Source organism: Prionailurus viverrinus, chromosome A1 (genome assembly GCF_022837055.1).
Source record: "Prionailurus viverrinus isolate Anna chromosome A1, UM_Priviv_1.0, whole genome shotgun sequence".
NCBI classification, from domain to species: domain Eukaryota; kingdom Metazoa; phylum Chordata; class Mammalia; order Carnivora; family Felidae; genus Prionailurus; species Prionailurus viverrinus.
In genome coordinates, this window is record NC_062561.1 from 199,418,173 (window position 1) to 199,434,429 (window position 16,257).

Genomic DNA, 16,257 nt, shown 5'->3' on the forward strand with positions numbered 1-16,257 from the left:
ATATACTTTTAGTCTAGTTTGGGAAGATTTTGGTATGTTTCATAAAATACTACTTCCCTGGGAGGATGAGGGATACTTTTCAATTGTGGGCTCCATCATCAGTACTCGTCAAAATAAACTGTTGATCTTCCAGTCAAAGAGTCACCAGATGTACCATAGCTGTTGACAGAAGCTTCCTCTCTGGCGGTCTTATCTGGTTTGACTATTGGATGGGAACAGCATGGAGTCTAAAATCAAAACAAGTCTCAGGTTTTAGTGAAAGTTTTCAGGATACTCACCAACTGTAATCAGAGGGCATCTCAGTAGTCCTTTGGCTAGATTAAAGAGACTAGCAACTGTATATTCCATAGATTTGGAATTTAGATGAAATGTATAATACCTTCTAAAAAAAGCTTATTTATTTATTTATTTTGAGAGAGAGAGAGACAGCAGGGGGAGGAGCAGAGAGGGAGAGAGAGAATCGCAATCAGTCTCCTTGCTGTCAGTGCAGAGCCGGATGTGGGGCTCTGTCTCATCAGCTGTGAGACCATGACCTGGGCCAAAATCAAAAGACGGATGCTCAAATGACTGAGCCACCCAGGTGCCCCTAATGGTGACTCCAGAGTCTCAATTTCCCCTCTTTCTTCTCTTAGGAAATATAGTCTGGGATTTATGGTCAAAATCAGTATATTGTTAATGAATCAAAATGACACAAAATGGAATACCGAAACAACCTGTTTACTACTTACTTTCAAAGTGGTGCTATAATTTTAATTAGGTTCCTTTTTAACCCAGTGCATCTGCTCGTCTGAGTATTTCTTGTAGAGTAATCTTGGTGACTGATTTCTAAGAACCATGACAACAAAAACAAAAAAAACAAATAAAAGCATCCACCTTTATGTGAATGTAAGAAAATGCAATGGTGGCACCTAGAAATGAGCACTATTTATTCTCCGGAACCCAAATGAAATATGGAGGCTGAGATTGACTCTTTGGTTTCTGACTGTTGATGGAGAAGCCTGAATGACTCCCCCCATCCTCCACCACCAAATTAGATATTGTCAGAACTCTAATCACGAATCAGGGGACAGTCACGGTCAAGGACAGTGAGACCCTTGGGTGCCCTTACTGAGTTGCACTCTGGTCTTCAGTTCGCAGTTCACACTGTAGGATTCATAAAAAACAATCCTAAGACACTTACTGTCCTTTTCTTTTTTTTTTTTTTTTTCAACGTTTATTTATTTTTGGGACAGAGAGAAACAGAGCATGAACGAGGGAGGGGCAGAGAGAGAGGGAGACACAGAATCGGAAACAGGCTCCAGGCTCTGAGCCATCAGCCCAGAGCCCGATGCGGGGCTCGAACTCACGGACCGCGAGATCGTGACCTGGCTGAAGTCGGACGCTTAACCGACTGCGCCACCCAGGCGCCCCCTTACTGTCCTTTTCTATTAGATGTTTTTAAGGGTGGCTTTATCAGTGGCTTTCAGAATTGCTCTTTTATCAGAATCAATTGAATTGCTTTTCAACAGTGCAGACCTTCAGGCCCACCTCAAGCCTATTAAATCTGAATTTCTGAGCGAGGGATTGGGGCAATGTGTGTTACAAAAGTATCTTCACAAGGGATCTGATGCAGCCGAGAAGGATACAGGAACGCTGACATAAGGTCCTTCGACACAGATCACCCCAAGTTCTCTCCAGGCTCTGTGCCAGCCCCAGTGGTCCTACTTCTGGGCAGATAAGTTTATTTTTATTTCCTGGATATCGTAATTCATATAACTGATTGTGTTCCTCTTTTTGCATCGACTGATGTGAAGCATCAAGGCAAATATGGCTCCTTCGAGCAACAGTGTGGGAAGAAACTTGTGGCCCTTTGGGTATTAACACCCCTGTCTTCATCATTCTTCAAAGCTCTCATTTCCCGTTTGCCTCGGTTTCTTTACCAAATTATTTCTTTGTTTATAATTTAAAAAATTCTTTTTTTACCTTTTTACCCCCTTCACCCATTTCTCCTCCCCCCCCAACTCCCCACCTCTGACAATCTCCAATCTGTTCCCTATATCTATAAGCGAGAAGATTCTGCCTAGAAGAGAGATCATATAGTATTTGTCTTTGTCTGACTTATTTCACTTAGCATAATGTCCTCAAGGCCCATCCATGTTGTCACAAATGGAAAAATTTCATTCTTTTTTATGGCTGAATATTATATATATATATATATATACACACATACAGAACAGATAAAGAAATTATATATATATATATATGTGTGTGTATACACATATATATGTGTGTGTGTGTGTGTGTATATATATATATATATATATATATATATATATAATTTCTTTATCTGTTCTTCCATCAATGAACACTCAACTTTTTTCCGTATCTTGGTCATTATAAATGATGCTTCAATGCAGATATTTCCTCTCAAGTTAGTGTTTTCCTTTTATTCAGGTAAATACCCAGAAGTGGAACTTCTGGATCACATAACATTTCTACTTTTAATTTTTTCAGGAAAAATATTTTTATTTTCATATTTTGTTTTACTGAAGGTATTTTTATACATTGCCTTAAACCCTCTTTGGAACAAAGTGACATCAGTAAATAATACTATTTATAGACCTTGATGATTCTTTCTTAACTTGAGTTGTAGTGTTTGCACTTACTGTTTCTTATTTTATTTTATTTTATTTTATTTTATTTTATTTTATTTTAAGTTTACTTGTCTATTTTGAGAAAGATAGAATACCAAACAGGCTCCATGCTGTCAGCACCGAGCCTGAGGTGGGGTTCAAGCCCACAAACCACGAGACCATGACCTGAGCCAAAATCAAGAGTCGGATGCTTAACCGACTGAGCCACACAGGCGTCCCACTGGTGCTTATTTTAAAAATGCAGTTTAGGGGGTGCCTGGGTAGCTCAGTCGGTTAAGCAGCCGACTTCGCCTCAGGTCATGATCTCGCGGGTCCGTGAGTTCGAGCCCCGCGTCAGGCTCTGTGCTGACAGCTCAGAACCTGGAGCCTGTTTCAGATTCTGTGTCTCCCTCTCTCTGACCCTCCCCTGTTCATGCTCTGTCTCTCCCTGTCCTAAAAATAAAACGTTAAAAAAAATAAAAAATTAAAAAAAAATTAAAAATTAAAAAAAAAATGCAGTTTAGGATAAAATCCACGGCAGAAATCACAGCATAAACCTGGCTGAAGGTGGAGCCTGGCTAAGGCCTTGCTTAATCACTTTTTGCCCTTTGTGAGAGTGTGAGTGGAGTCGGGGGTATATCGTTTGCCGGACCTCATTTCCATAAAAAGAAAACGCCATAGTCTTCTAACTTTTATTCAGAATGAAATCAGCATAGTAAAAATACAGCAGTTATAGATGTGGAAAAGAACTTGATTCCTTGACAAAATCAGTCCTAAGGGGGCAGGAGTGGTCCCTGAGTTCCACTTAAACGACATCCAACTACATATGAAGACAAAGTGGCCTCTAGAACATCTTATGAAAACACAACAAGCCAGCTGGTGGATCCAAGAAAATCACTCTTGATGGTAGTTTGCATGAGATGGGGCAAGCTTGCTTTTAATCCAAGCCTGGTATTTCTGGGTTATTAGGGTGTAGATTCCAGGCTTCTTGGGATGGCCACATTGATGACCTCCAGAGACTAAAGCATGGAAGGCACCTTTGCAAACCAAGGGGCCACCTGAGTCACCCTGGAAAGAAGAAAATAGATAGATACTTGGTAAGAAGCTGTTGAACTTTTTCTACCACCAATTGTTGATTATTCAAAGGATTATTACACGGGCCCTTGGTTTCGTCGTATCCCGAAAGAGGGCCGATACAGCCCCTTTCTCAGTGTGGGTTGTCTCCGTTTCTGGCCAGGACAATGATTCTGTCCATCTGTCTGCCTGTCTGTCTGTCTGTCTCTCTCTCTGCCCACGTCTCTGTCTAGGACTACATGTAAAAACAACCTTTGGTAATCCGTGACTATAGAACTTTAATCCTTAAGGAATGAGTAAGTGCAAAGTTTAAAATAACCCACTGAAATGAGAGAAATGTTTCAAACTGTAAATTTCATGTTGGTGCTCCTGGATCTGAAATCAAGTTGCTATAGGAACAGGCAGAAAAGAGAAATATATTGTAGCAAATATATTGGTGGCAGGGACTCTATCTTACTTTTTTCCCTTTTTGCATTCTCGCGTAATTGAACGTCATGTCCTACGTGTACACAACACTTCGCGAAGACTTGCTCAATGAACTGATTCCAGAGGACTCGGTTCAACATGTAACTAAGATCTGTCAAGGAAAGTGACAGAATGATAAGAGGGGGCTTTCAAGTCTGGAAAGCGACCTTTGCCTCTGCTGCCACTCACATTGCAAATTACAGCATGTTGTGCTCTAGTCAGCCATGACAATAGAGTTGTAGGGGGGTGACAGTGTTGGGGCACTTCAGATACACGTGGTCTCTGAAATCATTATACCCTCCCCTTGATAATGCTTAATACAGCATGATGCGAATAGTGCATTCTAATGTCTTAAAGATCAGAAATTCATCTGCACCATTTGTCACTTGTAAAGACGAATACCTGTGTTTTTTTTTTTTTTTTTTTTTTTTTTTACTGCCTCAGGAAACCAAAGATTCTGAAAAGTATAACTATGGTTTCTTTTAGTCAATTTATCAACATTATTGAAGAAACACATACTATATATTTCAGATGCAGTCTGTTATCCTGATTAACAAATTTATGTATTTATGTATGTATTTATGCATGTATGTATGTATGTATTATGTATGTATGTATGCATTTATTTATTTATTTATTTATTCTTTCTTTCTTAAGTAGGCTTCCCACTCAGTGTGGAGCCCAGTGTGGGGCTTGAACTCACAACCCTGAGATCAAGATGACCTGAGCTGAGGTCAAGAGTTAGACACTTAATCGACTGAACCACCCAGGCACCCCCTGATTAACAAATATTTGGAGGGTGCTTATGTCTGGGGGAAGTTCTTATGACTCATTCACATGGGAGGATGAGAAAGAACAGAGAACTCAGTGGAGAAATGGAGAGGAACTTTCTGGAGTTGTGATTTTGTGTTCTCCTTACCTCCCCTCTGGGCTGGGGAGCGAATGGAGCCTTTGCACACAACACAGCATTCTGAGATGCCTGTTTGCCTGATAGTCTCTTACCTGGCAGGAATCTTTGTGGCCTCTGTCATCTCCTGCACATATCATGCCTTTAGTTATAACAGGGCTGTGGTTGTAATAACTTGGGCTGTTGCAAAGTTTTCGACTTATGACAGTAACGGTGACTTCACGCAGGGTATCAGAGATCCTTAAAAATTCTGGGTCGGTGGCTCCCCAGCCAGTAACCTGGCATTTTGTTCCAGCTCTAATATCATTTTTGGAGCTTGGGTGCAGCAGCTGAACATGTTGGTTGAGTGTTGCAGCCGTGTGAAGCTGACAGATTGAAAAGAGAATAAATAATCATTCGTTCCCAGTAGTATTCTGCTATTAGCCTAAGCGATGTATGTGTGGTCCCTTTGGTCTAGGAAGGCATCCCTCTTCTCGAATCTACTTTGGTGGTAGCCTGCAGCTGTATCTGTGGCTGTTGCTTTTCTGAAATGCTCCCCATTCCCCGTAGAGCTCATTGAGGCTTGGGGAGGGAGCTTACACAGAGCAGGAATTTTTGCTCAGTCTTAAGCAAACTGGCCTTTGCTCTGCATTGGATGGGTTTCTGTGGAATAACATCCATAGGTCATGACTTTGAGGGCTGGGCTGTTTCCGCTGGATAAGACCCTTGAGTATGGTCTAGACTGAGTTTGGACTAGACTAAGTATGGTCTAGACTAAGATATAACTCACTTCCGTGTCCCTGAATTCACTTGGTTGGCTCAGTTGTATAAAGGGCTTGTATTTTTCATTTGCTAATGATAAAAGCATTTGGGAAAAAAGCTTTCAGTGGGGATCCTTGGGCTTGCTGGGATGTTCCCTTCCCACATGTGTGAGCATCATGACTGCTTTTCCTTGTATAAACACAGCCCTCATGCGTTTGTGATCAATTCTCGTTTCTTTTAAGGCTGTATATAGAGTAGAATGGGCCTTTATAGAATATGTCACAGTTACCTCAGACGTGGGGATGATGCTAACAAGATGCTTTTGATTGACAACTTAACAACTGAAATATGCTATGCTATATAAGAATGCTGGAGACATTGAAGGAAGGCAATACTACATACCTGAATTAGCATAATATCATTTGATTTACGATATGATGTAAGTTTTGAGAATGGTATGAATTTTTTAATATCAAACATTTGTTTGGAGGCCTCATTCTTTGAGAGAGAGTGTGCTCCTAAAATCACTTTGAAAAGCTGGCCTTTGTGATTCCTAAAAAAAAAGCAGAGAATAGAAGGAACAGAATAAGTACCAAATACCCCAATGGGGGGTAAAAATGGTGGACAAGGAACAAGGACCGTCTCCAAGGTAACACATCTAGGATTAGGTGGAGTGACAGAGGTCTTTGTGGACCCAAGAATGAATGGACAATATCAAAGGCCAAAGGTCTGCTCTCAGACTCACCCCAATTCAAAATTCCATAGTATTGGAAAAGGATATCAGAACTTATACCCTACTGTGGGGAAAAGGAATGAAGTTCTAACTGACTGAGATCAAGTTTACAACAAAATTATGTTAATTTATGTAGAAATACATTCTATTTCTTGAGTTGTGGGTTGAAATTTATATCCACCAATGTTAATTGTTTTAATTAAGGTAAAATATACATAAACATAAACTTTAAACCATTTTGAAGGGTACCGTTCTGTAGCATTAAATACACTTACATTGTTGTTCATGTCTCACTGCCATCAATCTCCAGAACTTTCTCATCTTCCCAACGTTAAGTGTTTTAATAACTAAAAGGTAAAAACTCAACTCTGCATTTGCTAATCTTGTATATCTAGACCTCATCTCAGGGCCATTTGGAGAATAAGATCCATTGCATGGCTGTCAGATAAGCTATGTTCTGTCCCTTCAATTAGAAAGGGTATTTGGACAAGAAAGGAAAATGTTCCTCAAGGTGAAAAATAATTGCTAATTCGAAATAAAGACACTGTAGGGTTGGTAGACATCGAAAATTCCATTCTGGAGATTTAGAAGATATAAACAGGTGAGTCAGATAAAGAAACAATAGTTTTGTTTTGTTTTGTTTTACCCCTGGTCACACACAATTCTAGTACCATTGTTTCAATAGTGCCACAATTGATTTGATTTACTGCATATTGGACAAAATTACATTTACATCTAGTTATGACAATAGAAACAATTTTTTTTTAAGATCTTGACAAAACCTTGGGGCTTTTGGCATACTGTAAAAAAATCCCATTTTAACGTGTGCCTTTAGGAAGCCACTTCAAATCCTTTAGGAAGGAAGGAAGGTTATGAAAGGACATTTGTTTACATACAACTATTTCATTGTCACTTGACAAAGGGATCAAGACAGATTACAATAAAAACATCCATACCCACATGAGTCAGACGGAGAAAGACAAATGGTTTTTGCTTATATGTGGAATCTAAAAAACAAAACACACGAACAAACAAACAGAAACAGATTCATAGATACAGAGAACAAACTGGTGGTTGTCAGAGGGGAGAAGTGGGGGGGGGGTTGGGCAAAATAGGTGAAAGGAATTAAGAGGTACAAACTTTCAGTTATAAAATAACTCAAGGGGATGAAAAGTACAGCATAGGGAATATAGTCAAAAATATTGTAATACCTTTGGTAACAGATGGTAATTACACTTATAGTGACCATTCCATTGTGCACGTAATTGTCGAATCTCTATGTTATACATCTGAAACTAATATAACATTGCATGTCAACTATACTTTAATTAAAAATAAAAAAACCACACATTCCCATACCTACAGATTAATAAAGATTAATAAGAATTTTTTAAAAATACAGAAACATATAGGAAAAGGAAGAAAGTGTTGTTTCAGCTTTGAAGAATAAGCTCATGACTATGGTAGGGTAGTTTTGGATATGGTGGGACTGTGGCTGCTGGGAATGATCACTGTTCAGTTTCTACCAAAAGAGTTTATTTTGGTTTATTTGGGGAATTTCAGCTCTATTTGTTGAAAAGTTTTCCTATTGCAAAATCAGGATGGGGATGAAATTTCTCAAAGGATGTGGATCAGATTTCCTAGGATTGATTCAAACTCAAATTCAACATACTCATTAAATCCAAACTTTGGGGGTGGGGGTGGGGAGGGTAGAAAATGATACCAAAGCCCCGGGACTACTTTAACAGAAAAGATGGATACATGCATAAATAACTAACACAAGGAAGGCTGTGAGTTTCAAATGCAGGGTGTGGAAGATGAATTTTGATTAGGGGATGGATGCCGAAAATTTTTCTGATCTTCCTCATCTTTTACCAATTTCCTTGATGAGTTAATGTCTTTGAAATGTTTTGATTATTTTCATTTCCACTGGGACATGTTAATATCAAAAACAACCCAAGCAGACCACGAACGCTCTCTGACTTCCCATTTCCGGGTACACTTCATCTGTAATCTATACTACAAAGGTCAATTTTTCTTCCCACAGAATACCTGGAATTACCTGAGTTCTAGGTTCCCCCTCCTTAGCTAAACCCACGTCTGAATTCACACAGAAAAGAAGTCATGATACCGGCGTTTTTCATTCATTTGTTTGTTGTAGGGTTTTTCTTGGACCACCTGCTTCAGAATCATATGGAGATGTGTGTTTATATTTTTTTAATTTTTTAAAGTTTATTTATTTTGAGAGAGAGAGAGAGAGAGAGAGAGAGAGAGGAAGAGGGAAGACAGAGAGAGTGAGAGAGAGTGAGAGAGAATCCCAAGCAGGTTCCATGCTGACAATGCAGAGCTTGACACGGGGCTCAAACCGTGAGATCATGACTTGAGCCAAAATCAAGAGACGGACACTTAACTGACTGAGTCACCCAGTGCCCTTGGAGGGTTTAAAACAAAATACAGCTTTCTGAGTCCCACCCTGGACTTACCTGGAACAGAACTACATGCAGAACAGGAACAAAAATATTGTTTGCAGTCTTTTCTTGACATCCAGGCTTCTACTGAAACACCCTCACTATTGGGCCTAAAAATAACCCTTCTACCCTTCTCAGTATTGCTCAAGTTGATGTGCTGTATAGTCCTCACTGGTAAAAGGGTTCTTTGGCCAAAGGTGGCACACATGATAAGTAGGGAAAGCAGGACTCAAACCCAGCTTTCGTGATTTCAAGTCCAGTGCTCTTTCCATGACACCTCTGTAAGCCCCATGCCAAGCCCCTTCGAGACTCTTGTTTCCTCTGCCATTTGCCTTGGCACTGAGCCAGGTTTCTGCTTAGACACTCCTCCAGGGCGGACAAAGACAGGGTCCTTATTTCCTGGAGGTCTCTTTAGTCTAAGAGAGGAGGGAATTACCTGGTTGTCAGAGAGGGGTTATTACAGTCCCATCCTCAACACGACTGGATCATCGGACTTGTGCCTTAGTGACTACCATGGAAAGTACAGATAATAACGTAATGACATTATATGTCATTTACTAGGTTATTGTGGTGTGTCAGGTTTTGTGCTAAGCGTTTTACATATTTCCCCTCATTTAAACCTCACAGCAGTCCTGTGAGGGAGGTATTACGATTATCCCCACTTTTCAGATGAGAAGACTGAGACGCAGGTAAATTAACAAACTTGAGAAAGTCCCACAGACATTAAGGGGAGGCTCCAGGATGCAATGCAGGCGGGACTGAAGTTCAGCTGGTTTGAGTCTGGGGTCTGAGTCCTCACCATTTACTCTGGGTGCCCGGAGTTGTCTGAGGTGGGATGAGGCCATGTGGAAGGGGCGGGTGGGGGGACGGGGAGGGGGGCGGCGGTCATCTAATTACAGCCCAAGCAGGTGAGAGGACGGGTGCTCCGTGAAGGAAGGCATAAGAGGGGATTCAGGAAGACGGTGGACAAGAGTCGGTGAGAATTTTGCTTCTGATAAACCGAAAGACTGAAAATAAGATTAGGCAAAAGCCTTTTTACTGGTTTGCTTTTATGGTTGGCATGGCAACTAGTGGAGGGGCCAAGAGACACAGTGGGGAACGGCTAGTGAGATGGGGGCACCCCAGATTTGGCCTCCTTCACAGTTTTGCTGAAAGAGGGGCCTGGAATTAGTAAGCTATTCCCCCAGGATGCTTGGGAGTACATTTGTGGGAAGCCACCATTAAACTATTTCATAAATATTTTGGATTTCATAAAGCTTAATATTTTTCTAAGCATCAATCCGCCTACATTTTTACACCCAAGTGTCCTGTACAGGAAATCTGATCCACATATTCTGGAGTTCTTTAAACTCTGGCCGTTGAAAATGGTATTTAGCAAGAGTTGGTTTTTCTTTCTTTCTGTCTTTTTTTTTTTTTTTTAATTTAATTCCAAGACCTCTTTTCCCCAATTTGTCAGCTTGAGGACCCACTCCTACTGAGTTAAGTTCATTTGACAAAATTTTAAATTCAAATTAATACTATTATTCACTTTTTGGATAGCACTTTATGGCTTGTGAAGGACTTCCCACACTGTGTTTTTGGCTTAGAAAAAAAAAAAAGTCCTCCAATTTCTCTCCTTCCTTCTATCTGGCCTTTGTTGAGCGTTTATAATAAGTCAAGCTCTGTGTCTGGGTAGGTTAGAGTCCACTTGAATGTGTACCATAAGAATATTTGAAGATGTGCATATTTTGAATTGGATGAACATTTATTGGTAGTCACCCTCTGCCTAGCTGGTCCCTGGGGGGCACACATGCTCTGAATAGGGACATAAGGGTGACTTCTATGACAGCAAACCCTCATTTGAATGAGGTAGCCATTTTAAATTGGAAATCAGTGGCTTGTTATTTAGAAATAAAACAGAAGTCCTCACTTTCCACAGGCTTCAAAATTCCTAATTTGTGTCTAGTCTTATTAAAAGCGGGGGGGGGGGGGCAAGTCAATTCAGTTGTTCTGTAGCCTGGAGAGCAAACCATTGTGGCCAAGAGATTCTTAAGTGAAGCGCTCTAATGTTCGTCAGGAAAGAAGTCCCCATCTCTTCTTGGCTTATGTGGGCAAGAAACATAAGGAAGAAACATACAAACAACAACAAAAACAAATAAAAAACAAACAAAAAACACCCTCTCCCCAAACCAAACAAGTCAACAAAACAGCAGCAAACAGCAAATTGGTTTTCCATTGCTTTTCTTTTTGCAAAGGTTACAGCACCCCAAGAAGAGTGTTGGACTTTTTTTTAGCTGACGTAAGAGAATCACAGACCAAAATGTAGTATGAGAGGTTATGATCTGTCTTCGGAAAAGCTTTGTTCTAAGTAGTCCAGAAAAAACAACTCTTTCTCTCCCTGTGCAAATCAGCTATACCTTTTCTGTTTTTAACTGGGAAGTCTGTTGTCCCTTTCCAGCTGTGATTCCCAAACTGTGGGCCTCAGGCCTCTGGGGTGGAAGGTGATGCAGAGGCGTTAACATAAGGGGTCCGAAAATCCATTTAACAAAGCAGGCTTCTTGTACACATAACAATAACAGCTGCGATTTATTCGTACTTACTCTGTGCTAAGCAGACCAAAATATTTAAATTTTTTTTTAACGTTTATTCATTTTTTTGATAGAGAGAGACAGAGCGTGAGTGGGGGAGGGGCAGAGAGAGAGGGAGACACGGAATCCGAAGCAGGCTCCAAGCTTCCAACTGACAGCACAGAGCCCGACGCGGGGCTCGAACTCACGGACCGTGAGATCATGACCTGAGCCGAAGTCGGTCGTTTAACTGACTGAGCCACCCAGGCGCCCCAGCATACTAAAATATTTAAATAGATACTATTTAATCCTCAAAACCCCACAAAGTAGGTACTGTTATTATTATTACCCTTTTGTAAAACGGGAAAGGGAAGGTGCAAACTCAAGTTGTCTGAAAAGTTCTGGAATGCCGCTCTCCAACTACTACTGTTGCTGCCTTCCCTGGCATTACACGGAGGACTTGGATTTGTCCAACGGCTTGCCTGGGAAAGGTGGCCCAGCTCTCCCTGAAAAGGAAAACTCAGGGCAGAAAACTTGGGTGTGCAAGAGGCTAAGTGAACTCCACCAGTTGGTCAGTGATCACAGAAGCTAAGGGTAGATCAGAATCTTGCCATTCACATGGCACAACATGGATGGACCTAGAGGGTATTATGCTAGGAGAAAGAAGCCAGAGAAGGACTAATACCTTATGATTTCACCTACATGTGGAATGTAAAAAACAGAAACAAAAACAGTGAACAAATAAACAATAACAACAACAAAGAGAGAAACAGACACAGAGATGTGGAGAACCAACTGGTGGTTGCCAGAGGGAAGTGGAGGGGGAGCTGGACAAAATGGGTGAGGGGGATTCATAAGTCACGGGGATGATGAATACAGCATAGGGAACAGAGTCAGTAATATTGTAATGCGCTTAATCGTGTTGAGCCTCTCAGAATATATTTAATTTTTGCATCACTGTGTTGTACATCTGAAACTCCTTTAATATTGTATGTCAACTCTACTTCAACTAAAAAATATGTATGTATATATGAACAGAACTGTCATGAATACCCCTTGATATCACATGTGCATTTCTGTGCTCATCACATTTAGAATGCTCAAAAACAAAATTGTCTCCCGGGACAGGGGAGCTTCTCTTTTGGCCAGTCGAGGTAGAACGCGAAAGCCCAGAGCAGGGACTCACCGGGAGCGGCAGTGGGCTGCGGAAAGCACCCACTGTGGGTGGATCAGCACTCCACCGCAGACATGGTGGCCGCTGTACTGGATGGAAGCCATGAATGGCCTGGAATGTGGCGACACTTCTCTCCCTCCAATAATCTCCATGCTGAAACCTACAGAAGAAAACCCAAAGATTCAATAAACATGAGAGATCTGAGCAGATTGTTTCACGTCATTCTTCTTTTGACAGTAAATATATCATTTCAAGGATGAAAAAAACCCAACAACCCTACAGTCACCTAAAAGTTATTATAATTTCACTGGTAAAAAATTGTAAAACACATTTAATAATATCTAATAATATATTGGTTTAATCATATGTAATTTAACAATGATATAATCAACAGAAGAATTTAATCGTGCAGTGTAGAGGGATAGACACGGTTGTGAGAAATCATTTCATTTATAAGAAACAACACAATCACTTAGAAATTCATTTAACGCTCAGATGTGGTAAGTATAGGAGATACTTACACTCTGGAGTCATAGAAACGCCAGCTGTTAGGAAAATTAGAGAAAAGTAAAACTCCATCATTTCAAAGCCTTGATTTAAGAAGCGCAGGTGAAATATCCTTACTGCACTGGCAAAGGAAAGAAGATTCTGAAGACTGAGTGTTGATTTTGAAAGTTTTAACTGTCTCACCACAAGTGTTCCAGGAGTAAGGTTTTTTCACACCTATGTGTGAAAGTGTACATCTGTTTGAGGAGATCGGATCCAAGCTGTTAACACTTTTTTGATGTGTTATGCAATAACGATCTCATTTCCTGTAACATCTTCGATATCTGAGTACTCGTGTTATAAAAGGTGAAAGAATAATAAATATCCAAGAGCTTAATGAAGTCGCAAAGTCCCAAGGTGTTTATTGCTCTAAATCAGTACTTAACTATTTTCCTGGCAGAAAATGGTGCCTATCGTATTTGGTTTCTCACCATTTTTCATTTGGACATAGATGTATTACGTAGAGAGACATGGAACTTTGCACGGAGCATGATTGCATTGCAATAAGGCTTGGTTGAAACCTGAACACCATCCAGAGAAAACCAGCTATATTTTGTAGCAGACTTATTCGTAGTCATGCCATTTACTTTAAATTTGACTAAATCTGGGTTAACTTTAGTTACATTTTGGCGGGGGGGGGGTGGAGATTTCATCATGTATTAGAAAGGAACATTAGCAACACATTTGTAATTTGGAGTCTCTCCTTCACCCATATAAAAAAAATTTTTTTAATATATGAAATTTATTGCCAAATTGGTTTCCATACAACACCCAGTGCTCATCCCAAACTCCTTTACTCATTTTTAAGTGAAAATTATCATACGGTTTTCCAGGGCCTTGATAATAATATCTTTTCAAAATGAAAGACCACATTTTGTCGTTCTCCCCGGGAACAGATGATACTGTATTACAGCCTTTCTATGGTACTTTCTCATCACTAGCAAAGCTATTAGACTTCATATTCCTCAAGATTCTGTTTGTGCTTCATGCTGATCAAGAGCATACATTTTATAAGATGAGTACAAACAGGTAAATCAGGCACTGGAACCCCAATCCAGAGATACCGACCAAAATTTACCTTGAATTAACAGACCTTATTTTCTTTTCTCTAAGATACATGCGTCTTATCCTCTATTTTTGTCATCAAGGAGAATTGAAATCTAGAGATATTATGCTTGGTAGATTGCAAGAGAGTCCTACCAAACTGTTGTTTTTTAGCATAAGACAGTGGGAAAAATAATAAACAATTTTATAATTGTATATTATATCTTATGCTTCAAAAATATAAGTGAAGTGTCTTAAATTATTTCCAAAGTTCTCTTTACATGATCACTGATATCTTTTCAGTTCTTATGTCTGTGAGGAAGGCAGGTCAATTATACTCACATTACAACTGAAGAAACAGGCTCAGGGATGTTAAGTAATTGATCTAAGGTCACACAGCATGCAACTGGGACCAAATCATTTGCCTGACCTGAAATACCTTGTTTGTTAACAAATACATTGCCAGAGCACAGCCTTTGAAAAAGATCCTGTTTTCACTTCACAAGGGTGCAGCACTGGTGAAGGTCTTCTGAGTGTCAAATAAGCAGAATTAACAAAACCAGTTCAGAGCAGCGACTTCCTGTTGCAGAGTCCCACGGGTGAGACAAGGAGCCAGATCAAGAAAAGCCACGTAATAAACCAAACTTGTTAATTCCAGCCAAATGTCCCTATGAATTTTCGAGTCGTCTTTATCACCGCTGATGTGCCTTAGATCCCTCACAAGCCACTTTTCCAAACTGTAAAGTGGACCTGATGATGCCAGCTCCCTACTGTGTCCCAGTGATGTTGGGAACATAAAGAAAATAATGTGTGACACCCAGAAGTGGTTTGAACTCTGAGGAGGAAATGAACTGTGTAAAAGACAGAACTTCATTTCTGGAGGGGTCAGGGGCATGGTGAAAAACATCTGTGGGCTGATTGTTTCTGTGGAGTGAGGACTCACATCCACACAGGTCCTTGCAAATGACAGGGCATTTTCAACTGAATTTCCAGGGAGGTGGCCGTCAGTCTTGTTTTGTGGATAAAGACCTGCTGGAGATGACCGAGTTAGCAGGTGGCTGCGTCAGTTCTTAAACCCTTATGTGCCAGCCCCAGGCTCCACGTTGCTTTCAACCTGATCACATGCCTGCCCTGCTTTGAGACGTCTCTGGGGTTCAGGAGTGCTAAGCGGCAAGATGGATGTGCAGAGGGGGAAAAGATTTAGCCATATACCTTGCAATTTGACATGGGTGAGATTTAGTTCAGTCGGGAGGACCAGTCTCCTAACTCTTCCTTGTAGCTGATCTGGAAACTTCTGAGAATCAATTTGGTTCATAGTAATGAGTTACTCGCTTTTGGCTTTTGGACCAAGGCACCGGTTAATAGTATCATTTGTTATTATATTCAGGATCCTGGATTTGAGAACAGTGAGCTGTGTAACATGATGAGCTCGGCGATCCAATTCATTTCTGGGTGTTGGTTTTGTTCTGTTGAGTCTGCTGTGGGGAGAGCCGTGTTTGCTTTGGATGGCTTTTGCAGCAGCTGTGCCGGGCTGAGAGAGCGTGAGGTGATGCTCAGCGCGGGACTGGCTTCGCGAATTAGGGAACGTGTGGCCTGCTTTTGCTATGTGGTGTTCAGTGGTCCTCAGTGGTTGCTCTTGGAGGTGCTGTTTTTTGAGCACAGAGTTTTTGTTTTCTTTCATCCATCCTCTCTCTTTTGATCCTCCAATATTTTGGGAGACCCTTATAGAACAGCTGTCTGTCCAGAGACCATGGGTGGTTGGTTCTCTCAATTCTCTCAATGGGGCTGTTTTTCCTTTACCAGCCTAAACACCTGCTTCGTCACTTTCATTAGCCATGCCCTCTAAAGCCACCCCACCCAAAACGTGGCCCCAGAACTGTCTCAGTCTGTGACCTGTTCGTTACATATCTTGGGTAAACTGAGGACAGAAATTGAGAGTCAGCTTAG

The 16,257-nt window shown here is 40.7% G+C and overlaps 1 protein-coding gene across 1 annotated transcript; it reads right to left on the reverse strand.

Annotated features, from left to right (window-relative positions):
• Window positions 1-3,290: 3,290 nt before the first annotated feature.
• GZMK (granzyme K) lies at window positions 3,291-13,399 on the reverse strand. Its single transcript, XM_047823627.1, has 5 exons — window positions 13,242-13,399; window positions 12,733-12,880; window positions 6,202-6,352; window positions 5,154-5,423; window positions 3,291-3,680 (listed from the first exon to the last, which is right to left on the reverse strand). Exons 1-5 carry the CDS (start codon window positions 13,300-13,302, stop codon window positions 3,507-3,509), a joined length of 804 nt encoding a protein of 267 aa, XP_047679583.1. The 5' UTR covers window positions 13,303-13,399; the 3' UTR covers window positions 3,291-3,506.
• Between the last annotated feature and the right edge of the window lie 2,858 nt (window positions 13,400-16,257).

Excerpts from the sequence above, each read along its gene's own strand:
- GZMK (XM_047823627.1), bottom strand. The coding sequence starts at position 13,302 with ATGATGGAGTTTTACTTTTCTCTAATTTTCCTAACAGCTGGCGTTTCT. Across the intron at positions 6,353-12,732 it reads GCAGCCCACTGCCGCTCCCG|GAATCACAAAGGCCAGCTTT; the intron begins GTGAGTCCCTGC and ends CTTTTTTTTTAG. Across the intron at positions 3,681-5,153 it reads GCCACAAAGATTCCTGCCAG|GGTGACTCAGGTGGCCCCTT; the intron begins GTAAGAGACTAT and ends TCTTCTTTCCAG.